Genomic DNA, 21,548 nt, shown 5'->3' with positions numbered 1-21,548 from the left:
ACACCCTTAAAATTCCATATAGAACCAGAATGTTCAGGCTGGTAAGGAATTGAATGTCCAGCTGCTTGATTACAGTCTGTATGAAATGCTACCTTTAAGAGCACTTGTTCTTGCTGTGTCCACGTTACTGTTCTGATCACATGAGGATGCATGATTTGCAAGCAATGTCTGACAAGGAAGGAGTCAGACCATGATCAAGAATCAGTGATCTGCACCAGGGTACCGATATCCGTGTGAGCACGTAAGGGCAATGCTCCATGGGTTCAGAACTAACTCTGTGTATAAACGTATTTTGTGTTTCCTTTCTCTTCTGGTACAAAAAGACTGATTTGCGTGCATCCTTCCGTATGCTCAACACATTTATTGAACTCCTATTGTATATTTTATGGAGAACCTGTATTAAGCTCTTAGAGAAGAAAAAATTAATGAATCACACGTCCTGCCTTCATAGTGCTTATTGAAGTATTGTAGGGGCCGCCTGGGTGGCTCAGTTGGTTAAGCATCTGCCTTCGGCTCAGGTCATGATCTTGGGGTCCTGGGATCAGCCCCGCTCCCCTGCTCAGCGGGGAGCCTGCTTCTCCCTCTCCTTCTGCCCCTCCCCCCCAGCATTCTCGCCCTCAAATAAAAATCTTTTTAAAAATAAAGTATTGTAATTAAACTATCCTATAGTATTATATTTTAATAAAACCTAAGGGAGAAAGTGATGTCCAGAAGAATGGCACCAATAAAACCCAAGCAGGTCTCATAGGAGAGGGCTTCTGCTCACTCCAGAGAATAGGAAAGATTTCACAAAAGAAGTAACATTGGAAATGAGCCTTTGGAGACTGGTGGACATGTGTGCTTCAGACAAGAGCATGAACAAAGGCATTGCCCCAAAACACTCAGATTCTATAGGAGAAACAGAAAACAGCTCAGTTTGGCTTGATTTTAGAGAACTGGGAGGGGAAAATGGTGAAGAAATTAAGCCAAATCTTGGAGTGCCTTAAGTGCCAAGATAAAGAGTCTAGGATTTCTTCTTTTTTTTTTTTTTTTTAAGATTTCGTTTGTTTAGAGAGCACGCGCATGCACGAGCAGGAAAGGGGCAGAGGGAGAGGAGAGAGAGAATCTCAAGCCGACTCCAGGCTGGGCGCAGAGCCTGAGACCATGACCCTGAGATCATGACCTGAGCTGAAATCAAGAGTTGAACCCTTAACCGACTGAGCCACCCAGGTGCCCCTAGGATTTATTCTAAACACAAGCAGGAACCACTACAGTTTTTGAATCGAGGAATGACTTGCTCAGAGCTTGTTAAAGTGGTATTTTAAAATGAGAGTCATTTCAGTACAAAAAAATAAAATGAGAGTCAATAGGTACTTAGTGAAAGGTGTCTGGTTATTTTAGTCAGTTTGTGTTGCTACGTAAGAAAGATACCATAGGCTGGGGGGCTTACACAACAGAAGTGTACTTGTCACAGTTCTGGAACCTGGGAGGTCTGAGAGCGGAGTGCCAGCACCCCTAGCTTCTGGTGTAGACCCCACCCCCTTCCTGGTTTGTGGATGGCGGTCTTCTAACCATGTTCTCGCATGGTGAAGAGGAGAGAGAGGACCTAATTACCTCCCAAAGGCCCCATCTCCTCATACTATCCCCCTGGAGGCTAGGGTTTTGATGTATGAATTTGATGGGGACATGGTTAATTACTAAATAATTCAGTCCCAGATAGATGTGGTAAAAGTGTGTTATTCTTAAAGGATTATTTTCTCCCCTTCGTTGGGGTGGAACTCCTGTCGCTGAGTTTCCTTGGAGGAAAGGATGAACATGTGCTGGGACTTGACAAGGTTAGCTAGAGCCGGCCAGAGTCTTTCACCAAGGTCCTCACAGTAGAGTGTCTTGGTGTGTCATGGTTGTACGTGGGCTGTGTTGTAAATTCACACTTGCATATTGCACCTGATTCTCTTTGTAACTCCATCACCAGAATAGCTTCACTCTCAGCCCTCGTATTGCAAAATATTCTCCCATTCTTGAATGGGAGACAGCAGGCATGCCAGAAAATGCACACGGTCCTTGTATATACCCCCAGCCTTAGCCAGGAATGAGCTCTTCTTACCAATATACCACTAAGAGTCTTGGGGCTTATAAGTTAATTTAGAGTCTTTGTAGTATGATTTTAGAGAGCCTTCTGTGTGCTTTTTAATTCTATTCCTGAGTAAAATTTTAATAAGGAAGGAAGCAAGAAGATGAGATGAGGAGAGCATCCCCATGGGTATGTGCTGTCCTTGTGAACGCTCCTCCATGGGGTGAAATACTTGTTACTGTTGGAATCTTACAAGACTCTCGTCAGATGCCAGCGGAATGCTTTGTGCGTACACACAGGCGCTGAGCTGACGCCCTGCGTGCATCGTCCCCGGTTAATCCTCACATCAGCCCCCGGAGGTGGGTGGTAACTGTTGTCCTCAGTTCTCAGGAGGATCAGAGAAGATGAGGAGCTGCCCAGAGTCAGAACCATGAGCGGAGAGCAGAATTCAGACGCTGGTCTGCCAGATGCTGGGGCTAGAGCGCTCAAGCAACTCACTGTCCTGAAACCTTAAGAGCTTTACTTGTTTGCCAATGTTCTAAAATTAAAACATCCCAGCCCTTTTCAAAGGAGCAATGGAACTTGTACTCCCTGAAATCACACTGTGCTTTGGGAAATGGACCCTCGTATTGGAAAGCCAGGTCACGTTGGATTCGAAGACCAGACCCTGTATCTTAGGAGTTGACTGAGTTTTTATTTCCGCCAACCAACAGGCTTGGCTTCAGGGCCTCCCGAGTCCCCACGCACTGGGGCAGGAATGGCATCTGTTTTCGCTCCCCTGGAGGCCTCCCTGCCCAGCCTCCCTGCCCAGCCTCTGCAGGTCGTCTCTCCTCCCTGCTGTTCCTCGGCTCCCACTCACGCTTGTTAGGGTAGCTGTCATGTCCCATTGTAATCATGTGGGCAAGGAATGTTGTTCTAAGGAATCCTGCAGAAGTTTACCTTCTAAAATTAATCCAGTTAGTATGGGGATTAACAAAACAATAAAAAAAATTTAAATTAAAATTAATCCAGTTAGAACGAGGACCAAACTTTCAAAGTATGGGGAGGAAGGGTGGGGGGATTTGGTTAGCACCTTAGCTTGCAAAACAATATTAAAAATTATAAACATAAGCTTAGTAGTTTTATTTATTGACTAATCACATATAGGTTATAATTTCACCTACATGTGAATTCTTTTTTTTTTTTAAAGATTTTATTTATTTATTTGAGAGAGCGAGAGAGGCAGAGGGAGAAGCAGGCTCCCCTCTGAGCAGGGAGCCCGACGTGGGGCTCAATCCCAGGCCCCAGGATCATGACCTGAGCCAAAGGCAGACGCTTGATGACTGAGTGACCCAGGCGCCCTTTATGTGAATCCTTAAAACAGAAAAGAAGTATTGATTTGAGGAGTTGTAATTTTTTTCAGAAAGGACCATCGAGTCATACACTAGAATAGCCTTCAGTTCACATTGTGACTTCTGCGGCATGACCGGAAGGGATCCTTCCAATCAGAAAGAGGACAATTTCAGCAAAAACACGTGAGGGCTGATGCAGTTTTCGCAAGGGTCTCTGTTAATTGATTTGATATTCCAATCACGCTCTTTCGAAGCACCTCTAGTATCATTATTCTTTCTGTTTTATCGTCTGCTTAATTGTGAACTGGTGTAACTCCACCAACTCTTACCCGTGGCTGGTGTGAGCAGTCCTCCAACTGTGCCTACTTCAACTTGCTAAAATCGTGCTTTCTATTTTTGCAATATTTGCGCTTGTACTCTGCAGCGCCTTTGCAGGTTTCTGGTTTTCTGTTTTGTTTTGCTCTGGGCCTGGTGACACCAGATGGTCCCAACCATCAACAGAGACCAGCTGACAGAGACATGGGCCGGGGAGATGGTAGGGTTGGAGGTGGAGGACCGTTAAGGTGGACATCAACATCGCGAGTGGTCAGCTCAGTAGGGACTGCTTTTGTGTCATTGTGACTTCTGTTCTCAGGGACTCGGTGGCCACTGCATTCAGAGGCCACCCTGTGTGTATTTGTATGTCTGTCTCCCCTGCTAAGCCAGGGCCTCCTTGGGCGCAGGCAGGGATCTGGGCCTCCTCGGACGCTGTCCGAATTTCCATGGGAAATAAATGAATGCACAGTCCTGGTGGAGCTCACGTTCTTGTGTCTTTTGACTAAAATTTCTCCAGAAGTCTTTCAGGATCTCTGTACACCTCTCCCGGTCACTGCTTTGCACTCAGTCCTGAGGCCTTTCTGAAAAGGATGGTGTTCTGCCACAGCCCTGCGTCCCAGCCCTGCCTACTCCCATCACCTGGAAAGGCATGTAGGACAGGACCACATCTCTTTCCTCCTCGTTTCTTGGCCCAGTATTCAGAGCAGAGGTAGGCACGGACATGTCTGTTGCAGGAGTAAATGAATAATCGTTATTTGCACACTACTTCTCTTCCCAGCAAGGATGGCCTAAAAGTTCCTTGAGCTGTTTGCTTCACCTCTACCACCCACAGTACAACCTTGGCCCCTAGGACAGGTTCGATTGGAAATAAAATGAGGGATCGGCTTTCCGTCTGGATGCTTCTGCATCCTGAGGCCATCGCCAGCCTAACAACGGAACTATCCGTCTCCTGTCCTGGCGTTAAAGAACTGAAGTCTTATGGCTGAGTCTTTACTGCTCTGGCAGTAAAATTTAGACCATAGTTGTGGAGACTCTGCTAGAACACAGTCTGCAGAGGACAAGCAGCTTAAGAAGACCTCCTGTAATTAACCAGGACAGGGAGTTACCGCATCGTCTTTGGACATTATAGATGCCTCCTACTAGATGTCCTGTGTGGTACGCAGTGAATTTCCCACATTTGCTTCCCATCCTTGGTTTCATTTGCTTGAAATTGAGTATGCAGCTAGTGACCCAGCAGGCATGAGACTTCAGCCAGAGAAACATGTGGTCATAACTTACTTTGTGTATCATATTTTATCGGTTAAACTTTGCCTCCGGTACATTCTTTGAAAGTAGGAAGTGTTCTCTAATTTCTGGTTTTCTCTCCACTTTTGAGAGTATGGCAGTGTGGAAGCTGGAGGAGAGGGGCAAAGCGCTTTGAAAGCAGACATTGGAGATGAATCGATACTCCCACCTTTGTTTAGGCGCCATGAGGGCCGTGTCTGCTCTGAAGGCATTTGTCCACCTTGACTTTGTCAGCAGTGGTGTGTTGGGGTACTGGGCTTCCACAGGTGGGGTCCTAGAGCTTGGCTGGAGCTCAGGTCAGAAAAAGGCAAAGACCCTTTTTTTCTAATTCAAAATGCAGATTTAACATTCCACACATAAGAGCATGAGAGTGCTATCAGAAAAGGGCTTCCCATTGACCACTAAACAGTAATAAAAGATCTGCTTTCTGCAGGTTGGAAAACACGGTAGAGCTAGAAATGACCCTGAAATCATTTATTCAGCAAAGGCTTACTGAGCACCTGCTGTTCATGAGACCCATGGCCAGGCACTTGGAATTCCAAAATTAAGACAAGATTCCTGCCAAAGAGTTCGAGGGGGAGGGGAGACACACACATAAACAGATAATTACAAGACCTGACACAAGCCATCAGGGAGAACAGTACCGGGAATAGAGTCCGAGAAAGCTTCAGCAAGACGCATGCCTTCAAATTCAGCACTGAAGGTGGGCAAGAATGCGGGAGAACTCTCTAGATGGAGGTCATTAACTGCGCATGGAAGTGGAAGGAAAAGTGAATGAACTCATTTGCATGCAGAGGGCTAGAGTGTGGAGCATTGAGGGGACGTGGTCCCTGATGAAGGGCACTGCAGGTCTCTCCTCTCCAGAGCCCCGTGGCAGGTACCAGGTCACTTAGCCTCACTGTGGAGTCTGACCTGCCCCTTCCACATCACAGCCTGCTGTCTGGATAACCGGCCTTCCCACAGCATCCTGAGACGATCCGACGTTTGCAGGGTTGCAGAGAATCCATTTTTAGAATTTAGATTTGCGACAGCAAATGGTTAGATAAGGAAATAGGAACTGCTGGGCACTTTTGAAGGTTTTTCTTCTTCTTCTTCTTCTTTTTTTTTTTTTAATGAAGGTGTTACACAGCCCTCAAACCGAGCAATTAAAGAAAAACCAGCTATCCTAGCTTCCCAGGGACCAGACCCTTAAAATCTTTGCAACAGAGAAAATGACTTGGGGGAAAATGGAGAGATGTAAATATCTAAGGAAGCCCTTCAAATTTGAAAAACTGGGAAGATTTAAAGGCACTGAAATCTCATGAGACTTCACTACATTAATTTTGAGTAGTCCAAAGAGAGCTAACTCAGTAACCCCCAACTCTCTTGGGTGCCAAATGAAAAATTCTGTGTGAGATTTTTTTTTTTTAAAGCATGCAGGGCTGTTTTGTTGCATCCAGGGGCTGTGGGGCTTGGGGTCCTTTAGGTCTACTCTTACCCTGTGCCCATCCTCTTGGCTTTATGCTGAAGGGGCCGATTTCTGCATGTGAGTGATTGAGAGGCTCATGGGTCCTCACCTCCCTGCCCAGAATCAGGTATATGGGCTCACAGAAAACAAATCCAGGCCTGACGGGAATAGGTCGGGACCATGCAGTGTCTCAGTGTGAATAAAACTGCATTTCAGCACATCATCGTTCAGTTCATTTGGTGCCCCCTGTGTTTTCCTGTAATTCAGACTTCCTGAAAAAGATTTATCTTTTTTTATGATTTCACATAATGCTCACTGAAGCCCCACTGTATATGAACGTGCCCCCTCCCCCACTCAGCATGACTGAGTTCGTGGAACATTCTACCTTTCCACGTGGAGGTACTCGGCTGAAGTTTCTACCTCAGTCTCCCCACGGGGACCAGCTGCAAGAGATCAGAAACAGATTCAGCTCACGGGTGTTATTCTGCTTCCTTTGCCCAGGACGGAGCCCCCCCCCCCAACATCGCCACACTTGCTCTGAGAACAGATGCTTATGCGGGTTCTGTTTTAGGCCTTCCGTCAGATTTCACCAACAAACGGCGAAGCCGGGCGTGCTTGATCTCAGAGGGCCATCGCTACAGAATTCTTAAGCATCCCTGTGGCTCACCTGAAGATGCCCTTCATCTTTCAGGATTGCAGGAGCATGCAGAAATGTTTGGGTATCAGCTGGGGAGGGTTTCCAGCGCCCATCTCCGTCCCATCCTTGTGCCTGCTCACTTCTTTGGCCACTCATTCGGCGGGTATTTACGGAGTCCGTGCTGTGTCGGGCCCGGCCTGGGGCTGCCGTTCCCTTCCAGCGAGGCCTGCCTGGGCCACCCACCAGAGGCGGTAACATACCTGCTGTGGACCATACACCCCCTACATCTGTTCTTCTAACCCTTATTTTCAAACAGAGCATTTAATAAAGGACTTTAGAACTGTTTCGACAGCAGCCAAGGTCAAGCACCCATTGTTTGGATGCTGACGTTTCCCTGAATTTTCAATGTCCTGTGGATTAAATGAGAAAAAAAATACTTGAAATCTGGGCTAGAGAAATACGGGTGGTGTGGTTTCTGGTCATCAGTCCCAGCTGCCTCTTTGAAAATACCTGTTTTCATTTTTACATTTCCATTCAGGTAATCTTGGGCAGGTGATTTTATTAAGACAATGAGTACCTGAAGTCTTTGTGAGAAGAATTTTGAAAACCACAGACCTTTGTGTCTCCCCGTTAGCTTTATTCATTCAGGGCTTTAAGTTCAATATACTCAGCTTTTGCTGTGTTTAAACACTTGGCCGAAGGAGGAAAAGAATGGCTGAGCTTTCAAGGATTCCTTTGAAAACATGGCGAGAATTTAAAAGAAAGCTCAAAAACCCCGGGCCTTTTAGGGACTGTTGGTGGCTCCTCTTGCCAGCAAGTTTTCTCACCATAGAAGTGTTTGTTCCATTGTGTTGGGCTTTCTCCTCTCAACCCTACCCCTGCCCCCGCAGGTGTTCGCGAGCCCTCAGATACTCACTGTGTCCTTCCCTTGCTGTGTTCCAGTCTCCGTCTCCTGGCAGTTCCTCCCCGCTGGGTGCAGAGTCCTCGAGCACAGCCCTCCACCCCAGCGACCCCGCCGAGGCCTCCTCCAATAAAGAGGTAGGGTGCCATTTTGTTTCAGAAGCCACCAGCCTCTGTTGTTTTATTCTTCTTCTGGCGTGAGTTTTCTTCAGATTTGTGTGGGAAACACAAATTTCTTCAGATTTGTGTGGGAAACACAAATCCCCCAAACATCCCCCCCACAACCACCACCACCACCAGGCAGAGAAATTCTAATCTCTCCTCTCAAGCGTGGAGTTCGGTGATGGAAGCCGCACCATCCAGTCTGATAGCCACTGGCCGCCATTTATTTGATTAATAAATAAAATGGAAATTCACCTCCACAGGCACAGTAGCCACAGTTCAGGTGCTCACTAGCCACATGGAACTAGTGGTTGTTGTATTGGACAGGGGAGATGACAGAGCATTTCCAGTCGTTCCAGAAAGTTCTCCTGGACCGTGCTGGAAATGGAATCTTAAGAACTCTGTGTAGCAGCATCCTTCCTCACGGCGTTACGAGCCTCTGAAATGAGGTTGCCATGTGGTTTGGGGAGTGGGCTGGTTTCTTAAATACCCATTTATTTCAGGCCCAAGTGAAATATCTTTCACGACACCAAGGTGACCCCTTGTCCTGGTTTACCTGGGGTGGTTCCAGTCCACACCTGTTGTACAAGCTGTGGACCCAGGGAACACCACTTTCCAAAGCAGTGCTGTCCCAGAGAACGTGTGCAGTGCCGAGAACGTTCTGCTCCTGCGCTGCCCTGCATAGAGGCGGGCCCCCGCCGCAGACGCCTAGCAAGCTCTTGAGATGTGGCTCGTGGGCCCGAGGAACTGAATTCTGCGTTTGATTCCATTTTAATTAAAGAGTCACGTGTGGCTAAAGACGACTAGACAGTGCAGCCCTAAAGTGTCCCTGTCGGACAGTGAGTCATATGGTCACCCCACCGATGGAGGCCAGCCTGAGCCCCAGCAGAGAATATTTAAGTGAGAAAATGCTGCCTGCTCCCGCTGAGGTTTCTGGGGCTGGGAAAGGACAGGTGCTCTTCCCACAGGGAAGCCACTGCGTTTTCCCACACTGTTGTCCTTTTACCCCGAGCAAATGCCACCCCCCACCTAGGATTGAACCGGGGTCAGGCGAATATTGGCCTGCACCAGAGTCTACATGTGGGTTCAGCTCACTCTAAATATAGGTGCTGCCTAATCAATGCTGAGGGTATGCACGAAAGAGGTACACCATAGAATGAATGATTGTCTCATTTCCCTTCCCTTTGATAATAATATTGTGTTAAATGCAGCAGAAGAAAGCAATCTCCATTTTACCCTGAGCGGCAGATCACTTCTAAAGGGAGTCTTCATTAAAATATATCCTTAAACTATCATTGAATATACATCCATTTGCCATTAACTATTCATGCAGGGAGAAGTATATTCTTTAATAATCTGTTTATATTAAAGCAAACAAACATAAGGAGACCTTCTCTGAGATGACACCAGCATTAAATTTAAATTTGACATATACTTTGTTCTCCTCTGGTCTTGTCCTCGGACCCTAGGTCACGGGAACAGGAGGAGTAGCAAGGTCACTTTCTGCTGACCACAGATCGCGCAGCTTTGCCTTATACTTTATTCATAGTACAGGGATCGGTGAGAACCAAAAGCAAGAAGAAAGGAATTAAAGCCACAGTGATAATAACAGCAATGAGAGTTACCGTTTCTTGAGTATTTACAGCGTTCAGGCATCAGTCCAAGCAAATCACAGGTAGTATCTCATTTAATCCTTAAAATAATTCTATAAGGTAGGAATCACTGTCCTCATTTTTTGTGGAGGAAGCCTAGAGGTTCAGTAACTTACCTGAGGTCCAGGGCCCACAAGTGGTCAGGCCGGGATTTGAAACCAGAGCTCGTGTGGGCCCAGGCTCTTAACACCAGGTGAAAAGTGCCCCAGGCCACCCACATGCTAACTTGTCTTTATTCCAATTGTCAGACCTCCAGGCTCTGCACATGGTTCAGTCTGACCTCCTGGAAAATCCCAAAGATTTTGGCCTTTCATCTTCTTGAATGTGGCTTTATTAATTCTTGAATGTTAAGGATCAACTGATGTTCATCTCTGTCCACATGTGAGAAAACAAAGGGCTAATCAGACATCCGAATATTCAGCATTTGATTATTCATCAGATATAATAAGCAAGGCAAATTTGTTAGTTTCTCCATTCCTACAGGACTTGGCACATGTTTCTGCATATCCTTAGAAATAATGATGAAAATCCTCTTTGTGTGCAATAATTAGAGATTCTTTCATTTCTTAAAACTCTTTTTTTAAAAAACTTACTACCCCAGAGACTAAAGAAAGCCAGTCATGAGCTTATGAATAGAGAATAAGTAAATGTACCAAATGCCCTCTGTTGTGGCTCTAAATAAAACGGCATCTTTTAGAACTATAGATAAAGTAATTCTTTTGTAGCTTCTGCTAAAATCTCGGGACTGTCCTTGAGATTAACATTCAGAAAAGTGTCCTAATAGCCCAAGAAAATCTGAATTGGCTTCTTGGATGTACCTGGAGGCTAACCCATTTTGACGAAACAAAATAAACCCTCACTACCCCAGACCCCTCGCTGCTGAGGACAAGGCCAAGGGAGGTGTGGGGAATAATAATTTTAAAGTCTTTGGTCTTTATGGAGAAACTAGCTTCCATCTGCATACCATGAAGTTATGGATTTTTGTTTGTTTTTAAGCAGAATTAGACCCGGCTATTGGCACTCACCTGGGCCTGTCTTCTCACTTGGAAAGTAAAACTAATGTAAAGTGCTGTGGAAATTGGAGTTCTCTTTCCTCCTGTGCACATAGCTTAGCATGGTGTGCATTTTTCTGTAAATGCATCAGCAGCCAATGATCTTTCATTCCCAGTGGACTTGTGTCTTTTGTTTCCTTAAAGGTAATCCTTTCTGAAATGAGAAACCCACCATCCTTGGTGTAATGAACCATTGCATCCCAGTGAGCACATCCTGGCAGGTTTCCTGCCAGGTTGCCTTGCGTGGTATATTGTGTGTTTAGTGTTAAATTCTTGTCATTGTCCTGAACTGAGTGCGATTCTTAAACCTGGGTGTCTTTGCCTCTGGTTCCTTTTATATGTAATGGTTAATGCTACTATTTTTAGAATGTTGTGCAAGGAGTAAATGGTTAGTCCTCCCTTTGTTGTCTCCATCTTCCACGTGAAGAGCACTGTACACAGTACTATGAGATAGAGCTGTTCCCGTGATGTCCCAGCCCTCTTTTAGGCCCTAACTCTCCCAGCCACCCAGAGTTTACCATCAACCTAGGTCAACCTGTTGAGCAGCTGTGCTGTATTAGATACTCTTTTCCTAAAAGGTACATATTTAAATGACAACTTAATACTTGCTAGGCTCTTTTTAATATTTATTTATTCATTTATTAGAGAGCGAACAAGCAGGGGAGAGAGGCGGAGGGAGAAGCAGACTTCCCGCTGAGCATGGATCCCGACACAGGGCTCGATCTCAGGACCCTGGGGTTGTGACCCGAGCCGAAGGCGGACGCTTTAACTGACTGAGCCACCCAGGCACCCCAGTACTGGCTAGATTCTTAGCAATGAAAATCTTTAGGCTTTCTGAGGATAACCCTTGGTCATGCAAACCTTCCTTTTTGCTCAGTTGAAGGACTCTTGTCTTTGGCATTAGCTCTTCACTCCCCTGCAATGCTCACATCACCCTGCCCCAGATATATCCACCTCAGAATCTGTGACTGGATAAAGCAGGAATGAATTTCCTACTCTTATGGCACTCAGGGTTATTTCTAGGTCATTCACTTATGGAAGGAACCAAATGGTAAGTGTTGTTTCTCTGAGAGCATTTAAACCGCCATCCAGTCAGGTTCTAGAAGGCCTCTAGCCGATCATGCCCACGTCCAACAGTGCTGTTGGAAGACTGACCCTTGCTATGAGGTCTTAGTATAAGAAATCCCAGGGTTTTCAGTTCACTCCTGTGTTTATTGTGTTCTTATTTTAAGGTAACACATAATAATTACTTACATAATGGAATTTTTAAACCAGTAAGAGGTGAAAGGAGGAGAGGAAAACTAGCAAACATTTTAGCATAGTGAGAGATTACTGAAGAAGAGACCTCAAGGGAAATAAAATTCTCCCAGGGAATCCAGATTTCAACATATAATCACATTTTTGGTGCTTTTACTAATCCAGCAGTTTTTCACTTAGAAACCCAGATTCTTAAGAATACAAATTCAGCCCTTTGTATTGCTTTGAATTGATTATGGGCTTTGGTCTGTGGGATATTTTTTTAAACTGATAGACCTCTCTGTGTAATGTAAGGTTTTCAGATTATCTAAAATATGAATAGATGTTCTGGGCTTTGGGTAACCTTTAATAAGAAATGTGTATGTTTATTCACGCTTTTCTTTCCATATCCAAAAATGTTTGACACCTGGTTAATATCTGTCATTGGCAATCTATTTTTCATGTTGCATGGATAAAGTTGTGTTAATGCATTTTTCATCATGCTTTGCCCTTTTTGAAACCTCTTCGTCTTGATTACAGTCAAGAAAAAGCTTGGCTTCATTCCCCACCTACGTTGAAGGTAAGAGCTGAAAAGAAAGTAATTGAATATTGAGTCATGCATGAATCTCCTAGCATTTTGGGTATTTGAAGCACTGGGCTATAAGATCCTAGTGGGGAAGAAAGGCCACGAAGTCACTCACTCACAGTCTTAACAGTCTTAGAATCTTAGACTAAAAGAACAATAGTCGTGAGCCTGTCAGAGATCCTCCCCCGACCTTTGCTGATTCTGTCCATGAGGACCTGAGCTTGCAGGGAGGCTTTGGGCTGTTTCCAGCTTAGAGACAGTCATAGGACATCTGAACTCAAGACTCCTTATCTCCGCTCCAGGACATCTCTTAACATCCGTCAAGGACGAGTGGGAATGAACTTTAAGGGAGACATTTTCGTCCTCTTAATTTAGGGGGGGAAAAAAGACCTTACCAATCATTCCCATCTCTTGCTTAGATGAGTTAAGCATAATAACATTTATCAAGCTTTTACTCTGTGCCAGATGCACACTTTCCATATAATAACTGATTGAATCCTCACATCTGTTTTGTGAAGTGGGCTTACTACCTGCATGTTATGCAGGAGAGAACTGAGGCATTCTTACTCAAGGCGAGGTGGGTAACTTTCCCAAGATGGCGATTAGCGAGTATCAGAGCCAGGCTGTGAGCTGGCAGTCTGATGCCACAGCTCTCCAGGTAAAGGGTATTCTGTGCAGGGCAGCCACGTATGGTTGTGCAGGTTATTCACTGTTCAAGGGCACCCAGTCGGGAGATCTAGTGGGGCCAGAACTTGGCCCACGCTAGGCACTCCAGCTTGAGCTCAGGCCACACAAATGGAGTGCCTATTCTTCACCCACACAAAGGCCCTCTTTAGCTAGAGGTGCCACTGATCCTCTGCCAGAGAGGATCGCAGATGCTTTTTCGGGTAGGATAGATTGTCATTTCCCTGAAAGAGGGTTTTCTGGGGATGAGAGAATACCCTGACACCACTTGGAGGCTCTGTCTGGCCCTTGGATCCTGTGCATGAACAGTCGGTGCATCCCCACCGCCTGAGAATGAATCACCAGGACTCGTACACCTCCCTGACCCCACAGTCCTGAAGCTTAGGTCAGCCTCATAGGTTTGGTTCAGTTACTCAGGTCTCTTTCTTGAGTGACCTGTAAATTACTTGTGCCATTTTTGCAAGACTCCAGAATTCCACGAGTACTCCTTGGGGAGTTCCCGAGAGTTTGGAAACTCCATTCTTCATAGTCGTTCCACCAGGCTCAGCATTCATGTGAGTGTGACAATGACACGTGTGTGCTTGTTCACCCACAGAGCAACACAGAGACCTCCCTGAAAGGAAACACGTTCTAAGAGGCCAAAATGAAACCTGCGGTTCTTCAACTTAGGGCCATTATAATGTTAAATTTTTTAACTTTTAAAAAATACACCAAAATGAAGTTATGGACTTAGGGCTTTTTTTTTCCCAGGTGTGATCTGGTGGCAGTGATGTTTGATTATGATCAGTTTCCCCGGAGGATAAATGGCATAAGATCGTAGCTCAAATGTATAGTGTATTTAGGTCCAATATTTCTGTCTCTCGGCTGGTTGACATTTATACAAATCATTTAAATATTATTTGGATTGCTCTTACACCTCTGTGCATGTCCACACTTACTATGGTTGGAGAGAGAAACTTTCAGGGGATAGAGCCAACTCAGAGATGAGTATACAACACTGGAAGTCCCATAGAGAAGTATGTCGTTAATTCTTATTTTTCTTTGAACATGCATCATTTTCACAAAATGAATGGAAGGTTTTTAAAAGTTACTATCCCAGACGAGATCTTTTTTCTCAATGCCTGGTTGGGCAAAAATGATATGTTTAAATAACACTTAAACCCATCATAGGAATTTATGATAGGAGACTGATAATCTTTTACTTTTTACGAAGTGTAATGTGGGTGCAAACCTGTCCATGTATTATTTTGGCTAGAAGCACTTCCCTGCTCTACAACTAAACCTGTCTGTTGGAAATACCCTGAATCCTTCTCACATCTAGGAAAGTTTCAGGGCGGGAAGCATGTGACTGTCGAGAAGGTGAATAACTGGCCCATAGTGGAGGCAGGTTGGCTGCCTACCACTCACTGTCCAGAAGTCTTTCTCGGAAAGATCTAGAAAAAGGCAAATAACAGGTTTCCTTATTTATTTACTACACAAATGCTTTGTGAAGACCTTTCCTAAAGCACTGTTAATTTCTTTGTTTCAACCACCGCCTTGCCTTTAGAGAAATGATCAGATTATTTTAAGATTGTACCCTGATAAGTAGCTTATCACGGGAAGCAGCTGGTTCAGTTCAAGATGAGCTCGATGTTGGGGGATAAAAATAAAAATCATTTCAGATTAGCTTTCCAAAAGGAAAAAGCAAATTGTTTCCATTTCCAGTTATCTAATTTAAGAGCCTGAGGTTTGAACAGTAGGTTAAAACGTATATTTTAATCTCCCCAAATATGGCATTCAAGCCAAAGAAAATACATATGTTTTCATTGTAGAATTAAAAGCCTTTCTTGGTGCATGTGTTATAAAGTTATGTATTAGTCCTAGACATGTTTTAATTTCAAGTAGGGTTTACAGATGATTACAGTTGGAATCAGATGCCCCCATTTTAAATATTTTAAACCTAAGGTTTGATTTCAAAGGCTGGTCAGTGAGAACAGAAAATTCCTTGGAATTGATCTGTGTGTGGATGCCAGCCGGAAACATGAGAGCCTGTAAGTCCGCAAGGTGGGCAGCAGGAGACTCCGGCTTTGGGGTAATGTCATCTGCCTTGCGGAATTGGGGTCAGAGGTCATTATAGGAATCCAGACATTCTGAGGAAAATACCCCTTTTCCTGATTTATAAAGTTTGTTTTCCCCATTATGGCTACAATGGGAAGAGAGAGAGGCGGATGATGGCAGGTGAAGGAACTGTTATAATATGGGATTTTCTAATAAAGCAGCCTCGCTGCTCCCCTAGCCACATGTCTGGCACCCATTTATTTGATACCCACTGGGTGACAGACATGGATTAGACATGAGCGCCAAAGAGGAACATGACACGGTCTTTGTCCCCCAAGAGCTCACAGTCTAACAGGAGAAACAACATCCCTTGTCACTGATTGCATGTTTCATATTTAAATAAACAATCACTTCTCACAGTAAATGGCCTGGGTGACGTGGATTAGGAGGAAATTGTTCCTTCCCTTTGAAAACAAGGGGTGAGTGAAGGCAGACACGGGGAGACGCCTCAGACTTGGCAGGGTGTCCGGCAGGGGGAGGGGAAGGAGCTGCACGGTCGGGGGGCTCTGTTAGGGGCACACCCCAGGGTGGCTTCACTGACCGCCACGGCTCTGTGTGTTACAGTTCCTGGACCCTGTGACCCTGAGGACTTGATCGATGGGATCATTTTTGCTGCCAATTACCTTGGTTCCACCCAGCTGCTGTCGGACAAAACGCCCTCCAAAAACGTGCGCATGATGCAGGCCCAGGAAGCCGTGAGCAGGATCAAGGTGAGGGGCTGCGAGGGGTGGATGCAGGGGCCCGAGCCGTCCACACTGGTCTCCCCATACCTCATGCATCTAGTGCTGAGTTTAGGGGAGCGTGGATCGGGACTGTGCACCTGCCAACGGTTCTAAACAGAAAAAAAGTGTGCCAGAGTCCTTATGTATCAATACTGTATGTTTGGAGTGTTCTAATGGCCAGTGTTGAGAAAAAGCACATATGAACATAAGCTTTGGAAAGCTGATATGATGAGGAAGGATGTCATTTCGAGCATTACATCTCCAGTGTGAGAGCTTTATCCCTGTATTTCCGCGGTCATAGTGATCAGTGACTTGAACCCTCGCAGGACCGCGTGGGTGAGGCTCGGTCTTGTGCTTTTGAACCAGCTGATCCTGCTCAAGCTAGATTGAACTGGTTTGCTTCAGGCACCACAAACCACTGGATCAAATCTAACCAGAATGAGTCAGTGCCAGGCTACCACGGTTCAAACTAGTTTGAGCCAGTCATAACCTGTTGGAATCTGTTTTATCGTGATTTAAAAAGGAGCAAGCCTGTTTGATCCAAGAATTGCTTTCATCTGGTTTAAACCATTCACTGCTAGCTTGAGCCAGCCAGAGCTAGCTTGACCCCATGGAAATGCAGAGCTCTAGAATTTCCACCACAATGCCAGGACCACCTGGAATCCTGGACGGACACAGGGCTCCAGGGACACATCCCCTGCCATTAAAATGCCACCAGCACTTGGAACCACTGGGCAGCCAGGCTGGGACCACAGCACCACCAAAAAACCCAGAACCAGGTATTTCAGGCAAGTTGGAACAGGTTAGGACTCACCAGACTTGGTTGTATCCAGCTTCAGCTGGTCAAAATCACATTCGTCCTCAGGGAGCCATTCCCTTTTCCCTGTGGTCTTGTGTACACATTCCCCGGTCCCCTCCTGGTGTTTGCGTGGTTGTGTGCAAAGAGGAAGAAGCACGAGTGCAAGGCAGTAACTTAGGGTCCTCATCCGGGAAAAAGTATTTCTTGAGCACTTAAGTGTGCAAGGCTGTTCACGGTCTCGGGAGGGAGGGGAAATAGATCCTTCCCCTCCGCTCCACAGCACCAGCAGAAATGCATCAAGCCAGCGAATGTGCAGAGTGGACCCGAGCAGGAGGGAAGGGGGTGAGATGGTGGGTGCCCAGGAGTGCAGGGGGCTCCCCGCGGGCAGACTGACTGGAGCAGGGAGCAAAGGCACAGAGGTCGTGTAGCTCAGAGGCGGTGTTTCTCGCCCTTTTGCCCACGCTGACCCCCATGTTATTCACGTGCTGGGAATGGAAGCAAGAGGCCCTCACTGTGATGACCAAGCCCCCTGCTGCCCGCTCGTGGTGCAGGTCCCCGGGGTGCTGTCGGAGTGTCCCCGGTCCCCTGTCATTGCGTCCTCATCGAACTGCCGTCCGTGGCTTCCAGGGCCATGAGTCACTGGCTCCCGGAAGAGGCACTTCTCTCCTGAATTCAGCACCAGTTCTCCCCCAACTTATCCGTAGTACAGCAAGGCCCCGCTGCAGCGTCCGATGCTGCTCCCGCTGCGGGCATTTTGGGAACGAGGATGTCTAAACCAGAGAGCAGCTCACAGCTGCACGACAGGCCAATGTCACGATTGCTTAGAGGGGCCCGCCCGCTTCTTCGGGGTGTCCAGGACCCACTCCACCACTTTGTCCAGAATCTGTGAACCTCATCTGTGCCTCAGAGACCCTCCCGCCACAGGGCCCGCTGCTGCGGAGGCCGTGTCTTCTCCCGAAATTAGCCTCCGCCAGCATGACTGACAGTGGGAAGGTCCACTTCTCTCGAGGGAAGCCCCACCCCTACCCACAGAGATGTGTAGCTCCCAGCAGGACGACCCCATGCTAGTGTATCAAACTGACCTTCATACCTTCTGGGTCTTTCAGACTCGTTAATGTTACCAGTGGAACATCAGGCTCCCGTTGAGCTGCCCATCCAGTCTTGGCCTAATTCCTTCTAACAGTCTCCCCTTATCCTAAAGAGATGGCATGAATACCTCTAGATCTCCCCAAAGTCTTCCTGAATTGAGGATGTCCCAGGTGCAGCATTCAAAACAAGAACACACAGATCTGTATGAGAGAGCAAGTTACTTTTCAGGCACTGTACTTTTCAGGCGAATAACTTTTAAAAACAAAGTCTGTAGGGACGTAATTCTGACTCCTGATGTCCCACAGTTACCAAACAGAGCACGTTAGGATTTTGTTAAATTAATATTTGTTTAGCAGAGCCCCGTGGTGCCCGATGGTTGAGCCAAAGAGCACAAGGGAAATGGAAATAGAAACCTTTATTACTCACAGGTCCTCAGGAAGGAGCCAGCATGCCTCAAGGGGGCCACAGGCTGGGGGTCAAGGCCAAGTGAGTGCAGGCAGAAGGTGAGACAGAACTTGGGGCACCTGCCTTTATGAGGGTCTGTGAGTGGAATACTTTGCGGTTCCTGGGTTTGAATTGGCCAATTCATACCAAAAAAGAGCAAGGTTTTGGTAAGCTCCACGGGGGTGTTATCTAAGGGGAGCACAAGGGGAAGGCCCTGGAGGTGAGGAGGACTGTTTATTACAAGGGCTGTCGGGAATTTATATCAAGAGCTGACATTTGCCTGTGACTCAGTGGGGTGTTATCCAGGGCATGCACTTGCCTGAGGGGCTAGTGTCCGTGTAAGGTCGCTGCAGGCCGCTGGACCAAACAAAACGGATGCCTAGGCAGCAACACCAGGAAGCAGCTTCACCTCTGGACACAGGCTAATGGTGCTGCTCACTTCCCCAGCATCAGCAGGAGTGCAAGCACCTGGCATGCCTCACTCAGTGGTTTTCTGACAGATGGGGACCACCACCTCCAGAAGGGGCTTTAGGAAACAGGTCGGGGGCACTTTGGGGTGCCACAGTGTCTGGAGGGCATTTTTACTAGCAGTAGTGGGCCAGAACCAGAAATGCTTGATACCCTGTAATGTCCAGGCTGGATGCAGATTTAACTCCCACAGAAGGCCAGAGCACCCCTCTGCGCCTGTCAGGAAACATTGCCGGAGCCCATTCAGGTGATTCCCCCAGCACAAAGCAGCAGTCCGCCCCCAGAGGAGCTCCAAAGCCCTCCGAGGCTTTGAGATGAGTTCTCCGAGCTTCTGTCCATCAAGGTTTCAAATGTGTTCAGGTCCGGGTTTCATTCTGGGCACCTTGTGGTAGCCCTTGACTCCCACGGATAGTTTGTCTTTCCACGGCTCTGTGACATGTATCCGGTACCGTGTGACCCCGAGGAAGGGATCAGGCACATCCCTGGAACAGAAAGCCATGCTCGGGGTAGGTTCCGCCAGCCAGCACCAGACCCACCCAGGACCAAGTGTGCTGTGAATTACAGCTGCTCAGTTCCACGGTGAGGTCTGAGAGCACGCTTTTCCCTTCCTAAAGCCCAGCTTCCCTGATGGGAAACCAGAAAGTTTACTTTGAAGCTTCAGAGGATGGGGATCCACAGTTGATCTGAACAAAAAAGTTAGATGGCGGTGTTGATCAGAACAAGCAAGATGAGGCTGTCTGATTAATCCATTTTAGACCCGCACAGAGCAGAGTAGGCATCTGGAAAACATATATTTATTTTTACAGCAAATTATGGTAGTGTGAGGAATTCATTATAGAGTGGTAAAGTTAAACAGGTTGCATTTCATTTGTAAGTATCATTTTGCAACGGGCTCCTGTGCATCTGAAGGAACTGCTGCCTGTCATCAAGTATTTCCTGCCTCCTGCTCATTTTCCATCCATTTAAAGGCCTGTCAGATTGCTTGACTTTACACACAGCCTGACGCTTTTTCAAACTCTAGGTGGAGACTGTGCTCAGACCCACGGTTTATTTTCTGCACCCCCTAGAAAGTCAGTGTCGGGATGTGCACCGACATCTCAGCTCCTGCAGAGGGCGCCAGGGGGGCTGGAGCATGTATCCCGATCGTTCGGGACGGTCTCCCCGGCGCATGCGCTGTGGTGCCCGCACGTGCCTGGGAGACCCCTTTCTCTAAGGGAGGTGGTGCCACGCTTTTTTCCTAAAGAGAGGCTGACCTTTCAGGAATGAGTTCTTCTAGGCCACCTCTCTAAAGATGCAGAGAGGAAGGAAGCAACAGATTTTACAGTGTCTGTCCAGGAGGGAAGGGAAGAAGAAAAGCTTGTTGGATTGATTTGGAAATCCGTTTAGCATTATCCTCAGCCCAAAGTGATTAGTAATTTCCGCCTTGGTACTCTCATCTGAACAAAGAAGGGTGTTCTCCTGTTTCTGATTCCTCCTCCTTCCCCAGTTCCCCGCGGGGGTCCCCGTCCTACCCCTCTTTCTTGCCCCTGCCTACATGGTTGGTTTGACCCTGTGGATGCGGCTGAGCCCTTCCCCACCTGGAGTCCCGTGTAGACATAGCCATTTGCGCTGCTTTTATCTCTGAGCAAAAACCAAACCTGAAGCTTGGCTTTCAAAACCGTCTTTAATTTCTCTTCCGTTGGTCGATTGGGGTGCTTATTGGATTTACACTTGGAGTTTGAAGAATTAATATTTTCTTAATTTAAAAGATGTATGGATTTATTTGCCAAATGGGGAGAGAATTTGGAGTTGTGGTTTGGCCATAAATTTTCTACTTAATGTGAGAAGAAAACAAAGGGATTGGGTTCTGAAAGCAAAGTGTTCCTCTGCAGACCCTTGTGGTAGGCATCTCAGGAAATAAAAAAAACCACCCAAGACCCAGTCCTTGACCTTGAGAAAGGTGCAGCCTGAAAGGGAGCCAAGAAGAGTGTTTAAGTAACAATAACAAAAGGCAGGCTGAGGAATCTGAAGTTAAAAGTTTTTTCCATCTATAAAAATATAAATAAGGTGGATCTAAATGCAATAACAGAATTAGAAGACATCTGCCATTTTTCTTAAGCTTTTTTTTTTTTCCATCTTTGGACCCTCCCTATTGTACCCTTTCTGCCTTTGTTGTTCATCATTTTTGAGAAGAAATAATATCCTTTTAGGAAGCCCCCATCCAACTAAGGAATGCATTCAAGAGGTGGTTCTCAAAATGGGACCCCTTCACCGGCAGCAGCAACACCACCAGGGAACTTCCTAGAAATGCAGATTCTCAGGCCCACCCCAGTCAGAAACTCATGGCGGGGTAAGGGCCGAGGAATCTGTGTTTTCATAAGCCCTCCAGGAGGTTCTCATGTGCACTACAATTTGGGGAAGGGTGGACCATCCCAGGCTTATGAGGTATCTTCTCTCCAACTGCCCTGGGGCATTCCAGTCAAGCTGAGTGCTTCCCACTGACAAGGTTCTGTTGGCGCATTAGCTCAAGAAACACTGCAGAATATCTCTTTTTTGGATATTTGCCATATATGTTTTCCTATTAAAGATTTTGAGAAGTCTGTACTAAGGAGAT

At 46.6% G+C, this 21,548-nt stretch overlaps 1 protein-coding gene across 3 annotated transcripts in view; it reads left to right on the top strand.

Annotated features, from left to right (window-relative positions):
- Positions 1 to 21,548, top strand: part of APBA1 (amyloid beta precursor protein binding family A member 1) — a 197,884-nt gene that overhangs the window by 142,314 nt on the left and 34,022 nt on the right. For 2 of the 3 annotated variants that reach the window (XM_036117892.2, XM_036117891.2), the window contains exons 3-5: positions 8,007 to 8,102; positions 12,607 to 12,646; positions 15,998 to 16,143. In XM_036117892.2, the coding sequence (XP_035973785.1) occupies positions 8,007 to 8,102; positions 12,607 to 12,646; positions 15,998 to 16,143 (282 nt within the window). The remainder of the gene's footprint in view (positions 1 to 8,006; positions 8,103 to 12,606; positions 12,647 to 15,997; positions 16,144 to 21,548) is intronic. The other variant, XM_036117893.2, reaches the window with a different exon arrangement.

This window comes from Halichoerus grypus, chromosome 14, assembly GCF_964656455.1.
Source record: "Halichoerus grypus chromosome 14, mHalGry1.hap1.1, whole genome shotgun sequence".
NCBI classification, from domain to species: Eukaryota; Metazoa; Chordata; class Mammalia; order Carnivora; family Phocidae; genus Halichoerus; species Halichoerus grypus.
Note: the sequence above shows the minus strand (reverse complement) of the source record. Positions and strands in the feature narration are given on the sequence as shown.